General features: G+C 41.3%; 2 protein-coding genes across 10 annotated transcripts in view; both read left to right on the top strand.

Moving 5' to 3' along the window:
* kcnq1.2 (potassium voltage-gated channel, KQT-like subfamily, member 1.2) overlaps positions 1–11,348 on the top strand; it is a 219,752-nt gene that overhangs the window by 99,890 nt on the left and 108,514 nt on the right. The gene's annotated exons all lie outside the window — the stretch shown is intronic.
* On the top strand, positions 2,144–10,550 carry LOC123961663 (nucleoside diphosphate kinase B-like). 3 transcript variants are annotated; one of them, XM_046037210.1, is made up of 5 exons: positions 2,144–2,265; positions 6,552–6,684; positions 7,939–8,040; positions 8,738–8,850; positions 10,268–10,550. In XM_046037210.1, exons 2-5 carry the CDS (start codon positions 6,568–6,570, stop codon positions 10,383–10,385), a joined length of 450 nt encoding a protein of 149 aa, XP_045893166.1. In that variant the 5' UTR covers positions 2,144–2,265; positions 6,552–6,567; the 3' UTR covers positions 10,386–10,550. The 3 variants fall into 3 exon arrangements, with proteins under 3 accessions (XP_045893166.1, XP_045893165.1, XP_045893167.1); XM_046037209.1 differs by lacking the exon at positions 2,144–2,265 and adding an exon at positions 3,916–3,991; XM_046037211.1 differs by lacking the exons at positions 2,144–2,265; positions 6,552–6,684 and adding an exon at positions 7,185–7,226.

Genomic DNA, 11,348 nt, shown 5'->3' with positions numbered 1-11,348 from the left:
TTTCTTAAGCACCACACGCCACCTCCACGCCGGTCTCTGCCATTCTTTCCTGATTTACATGATGAACTGAGTAATCATGGGGCAGACCCTTCTCTACACGGCTTTCCACACCCCGATCACTGAACTACAGTAATGTGATGGGGGTTAGGGACCGTGGTTATGGGAGGATGCCTCGGGTGGAGGATGCGCTTGCGAGCTATCTCTCCCCTCGACTTGCGTCCTCCCTGGAGAAGCCGGCGTTACCATCCAAACCATGTCGCACCACATCCACGCTCGTGGGGAAGGCGTACATGGCAGCGGGCCAGGCAGGTGCGAGCTTGCACACCACGGTGCTTCAAGCCTACCAAGCCGACCTGCTACAGGAGATGGTTCAGAGGGGGGGTCCCTCTGAGGAAGATCTGGTGGAGCTTCACAGAACCACGAAGCGTTAGACGCAGGGCGAAGCGTTCCCGCCAGTACCTCCCTCGCCGGTCTGGACCCAAGGCAGCTGAGGCTGCGAGTGTGTACAGGTGTGCTTTATACTCCTCCGGTTATTCCGTCACACCTTACCGTTCTAGCAACAAGCCAATAGGATTGGAGTGATTTCATTCACGTTCAGACCTGCTTCGCCTAGAGGCGTTCCCATAGTGTCGTAACCGACGCAGTGTCTCGTTCCCCTTCTCGGGGAACCAGGGTTACATACGTAACCCGAGACGTTTGTCATTGTTATAACTCACCCTGGTGCGTCTTGGTATACATGTGTCCTCACAGAAACTGATGTAGGACGTCACAGCTTCTGTAAACTCATCCAGATTGTTGGTAGCAGTCCGGAAAACATCCCAGTCAGTGCAGTCCAAACACGCCTGGAGGTCCTCAACAGCTTCACTAGTCCACTTCTTTGATGTCCTCACTACAGGGTTTACAGAGCTTTAGTTTTTGCCTGTAAGCAGGAATCAGATGGACCATGACTTGGTCAGAGTGTCCCAGTGGAGCGCGTGTGACGGCGTGATAGGCACTGCTAACTGTGGTGTAGCAGTGATCCAAAGTGTTCCCCTCTCTGGTTGGACACTTTATAAACTGTCTGTATTTGGGGGGTTCTTGACTGAGATTTCCCTTGTTAAAGTCACCAAGAACAATCACAAGCGAGTCTGGGTTTGTCTGCTCCACACACAGTCACAGAATTAACTTTCATGAAATGAAAACACCAACACCACCCAAAAACAAGTTCACGGCTGGTTAAATTTACACAGTGCAGTGGAAACGACTCGCCTGATGGTGACTTTTCAGTTCACCAGTTAGGAAGGTTAGAATATTTGTTTATAGCTAGCAATAACCAAACATAATCAAAAATGACAAGTAATGCCAGAAACATGGAACACAATGGAAGCATACAGAAAACTACATAAGAACAACAAATGGTCTTATAGTGTCCCGTCCATCGTCTGTGTGTGTCTGTCTTACTTCGACCTGTCTGAAAGAGTCTAATCACTATGAACTGATATAAGGAAAAAGATATCTAAACATCACGTGTAATATTAATGCATATGATTTTGAAAAACTGTGACCGTTTGTAATTAATTTATTTTATTTTTACAGTGTAAAAACTCACCCATGTAATATGTTGTAAGAAGTAAATACTGTTTTGAGGGAGCTAGACACAGCATCTTCTGGCCTTCATGTACAGATTATATTTCACCATTGAACTCTCACATGTAATAAACCAAGATGGAATTAATTTACAAATTTGTGGATGGGACTTATTAATCACAGTTCAGAGTTCATTACTTTAAGGTTTAAGGGGAATCTACAGAGCTCACCTTGTTTGGGTCTACAAAAAAGAAGTATTTACTACCAGGTAGCATCTATTTCTCTCAAATGTTGTTCACAAATCTGTCAAAATCTGTGTTAGTGAGCACTTCTCTTTTGCTGAGATAATCCATCCACCTCACAGGTGTGGCATATCAAGATGCTGATCAGACAGCATGGGGATTGCACAGGTGTGCCTTAGGCTGGCCACAATAAAAGGCCACTCCAAAATGTGCAGTTTCTCTGTATTGGGGGGGTCCAGAAACCAGTCAGTATGTGGTGTGACCACCATTTGCCTCATGCAGTGCAACACATCTCCTTCGTATAGAGTTGATCAGGTTGTTGATTGTGGCCTGTGGAGTGTTGGTCCACTCCTCCTCAATGGCTGTGCGAAGTTGTTGGATATTGGCAGGACCTGGACACGCTGTCGTATACGCCGATCCAGAGCATCCCAAACATGCTCAATGGGTGACATGTCCGGTGAGTATGCTGGCCATGCAAGAACTAGGATGTTTTCAGCTTCCAGGAACGTATACAGATCCTTGCAACATGGGGCCGTGCAGTATCATGCTGCACCATAAGGTGATGGTCTCGTCATGGTATCTCTGTGCATTCAAAATGCCATCAGTAAAATAGACCTGTGTTCCAGCCGGTTGGATGTTCTGCCAAATTCTCTGAAACGCCTTTGGAGACGACTTATGGTAAAGAAATGAATATTCAATTCACGTGCAACAGCTCTGGTGGACATTCCTGCAGTCAGCATGCTGATTGCACACTCCATCAAATCTGTGTCATTGTGCTGTGTGATGGAACTGCACATTTTGGAGTGGCCTTGTATTGTAGCCAGCCTAAGGCATATTGTAGCCAGCCTAAGGCACACCTGTGCAATCCCCATGCTGTCGTACGTAACCTTATGCAATTCAACCCATATATGCTGACAACCTGTTCAGCACCAGACGTGGCTTCTTTACCGGAGCATCTTAGCCGAGAAGTTCAGTTGACTTCCAGTCCATGAAATGGAATGAACCGTAGGTATGAACACACGGGCGCCGTGCGCTTCAAGTTTAGCGCCTTCAGCCATAAGTTGGCTTCAAGGGCTCCTCTTCTTTAGGTGGTAGGTGTAAGTTGTAAAATGCACGACTACACTCCGACCACTTCACATTATGCCTGTAACGTTGTGTGTGCAATTGTTCTCGCCTCTTGAAACTGAAAATATAATGTTTATCTTTTCTCGGATATCGTCTAACATTACAGCTAGCAGCCAGCTTAGGTCCCGCTCTGCTGGAGGTAGGATGACAAAACGAACGCAATGGTGTCATCCTTGTTGTCGTGGAAAGTAAGGTGAATATCCTAATTTTGACTCAGTAAGTCAACAGTTGGCTTTAGTTTTGAGCTCCACCTCTCACACACACACAGTCAGTGTGTGTTGGCTCAGGCTCAGCCATGTCAGCAGCGCTATGGTTTGCCCTCAGTTTAAACTCCTTCATCTGCTGCTTCACTCAGATATCAGGTGTTCAGATCTCCTGTCCGTGCGTCACTTAAACACTGTGACAGACATGAAACTCTCCGGCTTCAAGCAAAGCCACAGGGGTCAAAATGAGGACGTGGTTTCTCAAAATGTTGTTTTAGTAAGGCAACATTATTGTTTGCAGTGTTTGGTTCTGAATATCTGTAAATGAGCTCTGTATGGACTCGTCTCTATGGCTGATTTATGTAATGCTGTGCTTGCAGGTTAACTGATTATAGATGCTTGTGCAGACTAATGGGCTTTCTTTTCCAAAAAAGATCCTAAAACTTATCAACACTAAATGTTCTTGCTTTCAGACAATGCTCTTATTTGTCTAAAAAATGTCCCACAGAAAACGTCTTCCCTTGTTATAAGTGTCAATGACATAACTTTCAAAAATTAAAAAACTTACATTTTAAGAAATATTTTAAAAAAATGTCTTCATTGTTTCACTCCGGAGATCTGAAACCAAAATGTGTCCTCACAAGGACAGATGCACAAATCTGTCAACCAGCGACACATTCAGCCACCCATACCAACCCACACAACCCAAACCGCCAACACACTAACACACACACATTTTTGGACCCCCGCCCCCCACCGTGAAGCCTTTAAATAGAGCTCCTCTGCAGCTCTTCGGCCTCGGTGATCGCATCCCCGCAGCTCGTCTTCACAAGTTCTCCTCAACCCTCAACCAAGGTAGATATCAACACACACACAAAGTCTTTTTATATCCCTTTAGATTTTTAATTACTGACTATAAAACCGCTCAAAATGTTAAAAGCCCACAAACATCTGCTGCAATCAGTTCTCTGTTCCTGCACAACGTGTCTGCATGCAGCACATGTGCAGCCGGTGCATTCAATGACCAAACCAGAGACAGGTGATCATTGTGTGTCTGCTTTGACACAGAAATAAGTATCAGTTCTTTGGGCTTACATTTTAATCTTGTGAAATGATGATCAGATATCATTTGAATAATTCAGATTTTTGAATGAGCATACAGTATTTGTAGTTCTGCTTTTATTTTTAAGAATGGCACAAAGATCAAGAACAAAATAACTGCTGTTTTTGACATCTGAGTGCAGATTTGAATCAGTTTCCCTGAAGTTGAACGCATGCATTTAGGTAACAACTATAAACTTTAGCCCTGCTGAAAGCAGCTGCACTTTCCTAATCTTTCCTACTTTACAGGTTTACAGAGTGATTATACAACTTAAAGGCTTTAAAATATATCTGTATATTTAGTTATTTCTGCCAAAGATGTTGTTACAAAAACTTTCCAACACTGGAAAACATCACATTTCTTAAGTGACTGTAAATACAGTGATGGATTCAGAAACCATGTGCTTTAAAACAGCTCTTATCTGCACTCACCAACCCCCTCCCCTGATTGGTTCCTTCCCTGGTGTGTCTGTGTGCATGAATGAGCTGCTAGACACCTTTTTAGGTAACACTTTATAGATGAGGTATCTTGTTATGTGCAGGAATTATTTTTCCTTTCATTAGAAGTCACACCAAAAACCTTGAACCTAGCTCTGAGAGCTCAAAGCACTGCGATTAAAGGAGCTTTACACTTTACACTTTTACACTTTGCACAACTTACAACAACCACCAAAATAAGGACAAAACATCAATTTGCTGTTTAATTTCTTTGTATTTCCTTTTCTTGTGTTTTGAATCTTTGCAAATGTTTTTTTTATTTTTCTCTGGCTGCAGGCGTGTTTAGTTTGCAAAATAGACATTTTGGCCATCCAAAGAGTTCGTCCTGGAGGGAGCATGACTGTGCTCAGTAAATTCAGTGGAAATCTGCCAGTTAGATTTAGATGGTGGTGCTAGAGGAAAAGTAAGGAGGGTCATGTGTTCAGGTGACAAACGCCTGTCTGACCTCCCGCTGCCCACAGGACAAAAAAGGGCACGGTGAATGATTCGCTTTGATAAATCAGCAGAACTTAACCTCGATATGTGACCCTGAACCCTAATTATACTCTTAGAGACGCCACCCCTGAAGTTTCTGAATGTACAGAATAGTTTCCTCAGGGTTCCTCAGCTCTCTCCTGCCAGAGCCAGCTGCCCCCACTGCATATCAGCTTCACATGAACGGATACCAACAGGCAGTAAAATTAGACAGCCGGGCAGCCGAAGCTTTGTCCAGACTTTATGAGCCGGTGTCGTCTTGCAGTGGATGGTTGTCCGTGCTGAGAGAGAAGAAAACGTTGTCCAAAAAACTCAGAAGCAGTTTTGATTTCACATTCAGGAGGAAATGCGATGCTACAAAGCCGACCAATCACAATTATTGTTGACTAAAGGTAAATAAAAATTACCTCTAGAAAGTAGAGATTTAAATGTGGACCTCACCCAACACCTTCTGAACATCTACACACTGATAAAAACCTTTTTCCACATCAAGGACTCCTAAACTGAGACACATTAGACCACGGACGCCCATCTCATAGGAGTTTTGCTTGTTTTATTACAGAAAGTGTACAAAACTCCCAAAGAAATTTAAATCTTCTTTAAATATTCGGGCTTTTGTTTGGTTTATTTCAATCACCTCCAAAATAAATCCAAACTGATTCTATCCGCAGTAAATCTGTCAGTTACATGTAAAATAAACATCCTGTTTCGTACTTCAGCGTTCTGTATTAATCTGTCCTAAAATTTTGTAGTTTAATGCTTCAGTTTTTATTGCCTGGGAAATAAATGCAAATTGGACATCATTTTAGAGACATGCAGATGTTTTAGGTATTTACTTTCGCAAAGTCAGGCGGTGACACGTGTAAAATATGTTTTACACCTTGGGTCTGATTTGACGAATCTTCTTGGTTGTTTGGAAACGAGTAGATTGGACATTTTTAGTTCCTGTGGTTCAGTAGTTCCTGCGCACTTTTAGGTCAACAAAGGCTCCAGGAGAGGGGGGGCAGATCGTCTCTTCCTCAGACCTTCGGTGACTCTGCAGAGCCGCGGTTAGCATGTTAGCATGACGTCCAGCTTCAGCAGCGTCCGTGTTCATGTGTTCATGAATTAGAATCTCAGTCCAACACAAACAGACCACAGGGACGTTTCAGCTCGTAGACGGATTTTAAGCCTGTATGATGAATTGGTGATCAGGAGCTGATAGTAGAGATGGATAACTTTGAGGATAAAGGTTCACGCTGTGATTCGCTCTGAACTTCAATCCCTTTCATCCCATTTGAACTTCTTTTCTTATCTGAGCGCCAGTGTTGTTCATTTTTCTTCTGTGGTGTTGCGTCTGCAGCCTTCTCTCAGCAGAAATGGAGCGTACCTTCATCGCTGTGAAACCCGATGGCGTCCAGAGAGGACTGTGCGGCGAGATCATCAAGCGATTCGAGCAGAGAGGCTTCAGGCTGGTGGCTGCCAAATTCGTGCAGGTAAACATTTCTTTTCAGGGACTCCAAAACAAACACAACATAAAGCAAAGATCAAAAGAAAAATATCCTACTTCTTCACAGACAACTGTAGTAAAAGTACTCCACTACAAGCATTTAAAAAGTATTATCAGCAACATGTACTTTACAGTATGAATGTACTCATGTTGCAGTAAAATCTTCTATTATACCTGATGTTTGTCCCTAAATACCGATATGAGTAACCCAGAACAGACAGGAAGTGGAGGTGTTGCAGATATAGACGCCAGCAGTGCCACCAGAGGGGTGTTAGACCTCAAAAGAATCAGTGGGACTGACTTCAGGGTATATTTTCATTAACCATAATCCTTTCTCACTCCTCAGTCCTCAGAGTCTGATGATTGGTCCTCACTAAGCTAGATGTACAGGAACACACACTCAGATAGCAGCTGTTGGCTGAAGGACTCGTGTCACTGTCACACACTCAGCTGTCAGGCGTGTTAATCCCACAGTGGCGTGAGCTGGAGTCGTTATCCACAGACACTAGAGAATGAACTCAAGCTGAGGTTCAAGATAAATTTAAAAAATAAAGAGATTTCCACCATCTGAACGTCTCACTGCTGCATTAGGACACTCAGATTTAATTTTGCCAGTGATGATCTCACCAGACTTTTGGGTAGATGTAGTTTGTATACAAACGTACTTCACCATTTTATATTCTCATTCATATATAATACAACAGTTATGGCACTTTCAGGGCTTCATTTCCTTCCACTGCTGCAGAATCACTTTAAGTGGTTATATATTGATATAATATATATAATTGTAAATCTCTGAAACGTACATTATTTCTCAGTTTTGCTGACCTAAACTTTGTCTTGTCTTTACCTTCTTTGGTTATTCTGCAGCAGTGGAAGTAAACATATTTATACAGTAAACACCTTGAAACAGCCTGTTAATTCACCCTCAGAAGCTTTATGAGTACTATATTATATATAATATTAATGAGCGCTGAAAGAGCAGCTGGTCATCAGGTGATCCTACAGTGGAATAACAAACAAAATTTATTCATTTAATTGTTAATTTTATATCTGAAAATGTCTGTCTTGGTGACGTAAACATTTTTAACTTTGGTAGTTTGCTGCTTACTTTTAGTGGAGTATAAAGTACAATATTTACTATAAAGTAGCATTAAAACGGAAATACTCCAGTAAAGTACCTCTTCGGTACACGCATTTAGTAACTTTGCACTGCTGTGTGTTTGTATTTTATGTTTAGGCCTCTGAGGACCACATGAAGAAGCACTACCTGGACCTGAAGGACATGCCTTTCTACGCTGGACTCTGCAAATACATGTCCTCTGGACCCATCCTCGCCATGGTAACACACACACATATATTTATAAAACACAATAAACACACAAGCAGTAAACGCACACAGACGCCTTGCACATATCTGTCACTCCTGTCAGATCTCTCTTTTTTTATCTCTTTCCATTTCGTCAGCTCTCTCTTCACACCCTCTTTGTTTTCAAGGTCTCTCTCTCTTTTGACAGAGTCAAACGCAGTCGGGATGTGATCAGACAGAGCGCCAACTTCTTATAGATTCCTCTTAACTCACGGGATTAAAGCCCGAGTTCAAAGTAAAGTGTGGACACAGAGGTGGAGGAAGTATTCGGATCTTTCACTTAAGTTAACTTAAACAAAAGTATGATCAGGAAAATGCATCCATTCACCCCAGCAGCTGATTTCTGAAATGCATTTTACAACGTGGCGGACAGGCTCAGCGACAGTTTAAAGAGGACAAATATTTATGCTAAGCTAGGCTAACCCCATCCTGACCCTTCTGTACTGAAAACACAGACGTGAGTTGGATATCCACCTGAACATCTCACCTTTCACAGAAGCATTTGATCCTTTTTCTTTAAGTCGACATTTCTTCGATCACCGTGACGTGGTCTTCGCCGTCGTGATACTTCTGTGCTCTCCACTTACACGGCAAAAACGGCTGAGACTGCATCGTGTGTCCTGATCCCTCCCCCGACCACACAGGTGACAGTGTGTTCATGTGTTTCCAGGTGTGGGAGGGTCAGAGCATTGTGAAGCTGGCCAGGATGATGCTGGGTGAGACCAACCCTGCTGACTCCAAGCCCGGCAGCATCCGTGGTGACCTGTGCATCAACATCGGCAGGTGAGCAGACATTAACCCCACACACACCTGTCAAACAGTCGTCCACACTGTACTGTTTTAGGAATACATAGGGCTGGACGATATGGCCAAAAATGTTATTATGATAAAAAGTTCAATATCTTTCCATATTGATACTTATCACAATAGTTAATAAGTTTAAAGGCTGATTTCTGCTCCTGAGTTAAAGTTGAAACCTGATGGTTAATTGTGGTTTAAACTCTTTATGGTCAGCACTTGAGGCCAAACAGTGGATCACTTCACAAAGTAAAATTAAGTAAAAGCTTTTTTCAGTCCTTTTTCCTCAACAAAATAAAACATCTTAATAAAAAAATTCAGTCCTAATTTGTGTATGATTGAAGTGAATAAAATGTATTAAATATTTATTGAGCATTTGTTTTATTGTTATTGAAAAAAATTGTATCGCAATAATTATTGTTTTTGTTTTATTGTCCAGCCCTAGGAATACATGGGGTACATTTAGAGGGATCAATTATTGGCAGAAATCTAAAAATAAACCGACAAACCGTGAGGAAGAATTTTGGTTGTTGTTTTCAATGCAACATTATTATTAAACTCCACTGAAAGTCTAATTCATGCATTTTATGATGGTAAATATGATGATGAACACGTGCTTACACGGTTTAAAAACCTGTATTTGTGTTGTGTAACTTCGTTCCTGTCAAACAGGTGAATTATTAAATACTTCAGATGTTTCTATAACGTGTTGAGTCTCAGCCTGACAAATAACGTAACTTCAACATATAATAATAATAATAATAATAATAATAAAGGACACTAAATAGGGATTGATTTTTTGTTTGCTGTGGAAGCATGTTTCACTACAAAAATAGAAGAATAGATAAAATGCTAGGAATTACAGATATCAAAAATTTTAATTATGATATTTTAAAGTTCAAAGTTAAGTCAAAATCATAATTGTTTTGAGTCAAATTATACAATTTATAAATTGACTTCTGGTTGTTAATCAAATGTAAAAATGTTGTTGAAATTATGAGACGCCAAGATTGTCCTTTTTAAATCAAAGTTATGATTTAAGTAGAAATTTGAAATCCAATTTGGGATTTTTAAATTATTCAAAGTCAGTGAACTTTTACTTCATAATTATGACTTTTTAAAGACAAAAGTATGAAATAGTAAGTTAAATCACTATTCAGTCACTATGAGTAAGTAAAAATGATGACTTTAACTTTAAATTCAACCCTTTCATTTGAATCTGGCAGTAACAACCTTCCATAATATGCAACAAGAAGTGAACTGAAGGAATTAGATAAAGAACTGACTCACAAAGCCAACATAAAGGCCCTTTTTCAATAATTAAAAAAAGAATTGCCATTTTAGATTTTACAGATATTGATCACCGGCGTCCATCCTCTAACGTTCCTCTTCCTTTCCTCAGGAACATCATCCACGGCAGCGACACCCTGGAGAACGCCAAGACTGAGGTCGACCTGTGGTTCAAGGCCGAAGAGTTCGTCAGCTACACCCCCTGCGCCCAGGCCTTCCTGTACGAGTAAACCGGCCAATCACCAACCAGTAAACTACACCCAACTGGACCCCGCCTACCCCACTGACCCCGCCCCCACTACACCCGTTGTCCCTGCAGTCGATTCTCTGAATTGGTTTTCACTAATCAATCTCAAACATGTAGCGCTTATCAATAAAGTCTCATGTTAACAACAGTCTGAGTGTTTCTGTCTATTGAAAGCTTGTTTATATATTCTGCTATTTGAGTCCGCAGCTAGTTGCTCTGAGCTAAATGCTAACATCACTATGCTAACATGCTGATGTTTAGCTAGGGTAAGGTGACCAGATTTCTGAAATGGAAACCAGGGACATTTTTGGTTTGGTGGTCAGTATTTCATAAAAAAAATATGTTATAATATATGAAATAATGATAGTTTCGGTTTCATAATCTGTCAAACATAACTCAGAAACTAGCTTTCAGTCAATATGTAGAGGCTGCAGTCAATTTCTGGTAAGTAGGATACTGCATTTTATGTGTTGTTTTGGCCATTTAAAAGTATTTTAACAGGTAAAGCAAGTTAAATAATGTAGAGTCATAAGGTTAATTGCAAAAGAGATCATGTCTTTATTTTATATATAACTCTGCAGTAAGTCATGTTAGTTATAGGCTACATTTCGTGTTCTAAATGTAAACAAGGATATTAGAAGCCTGTTGTTGCCGATGGATTACAGTATGTGTTTGGTAAGCGTATGTCTATTATTGCCTTTAATCACCTAAAGGTCAGACCTGGTTACACTATAAAATGCAAAAACTTGTTTGGCCACAATTGTGATTATGCTGTTAAAAGAACCGTTAAAGTATCACAAGGACAGGCCACCAAAACCGGGGACTGTCCGCGGAAAACAGGGACATCTGGACACCCAAAGCTAGGGTGACCACACGTCCTGTTTTCCCCGAACATGTCCTCTTTTTGGGACCTAAAACATGCGTCCGGCCGGGATTTCTAAATCAC

The sequence above is a fragment of the Micropterus dolomieu genome, linkage group LG22 (assembly GCF_021292245.1).
Source record: "Micropterus dolomieu isolate WLL.071019.BEF.003 ecotype Adirondacks linkage group LG22, ASM2129224v1, whole genome shotgun sequence".
Classification (NCBI taxonomy): domain Eukaryota; kingdom Metazoa; phylum Chordata; class Actinopteri; order Centrarchiformes; family Centrarchidae; genus Micropterus; species Micropterus dolomieu.
Note: the sequence above shows the minus strand (reverse complement) of the source record. Positions and strands in the feature narration are given on the sequence as shown.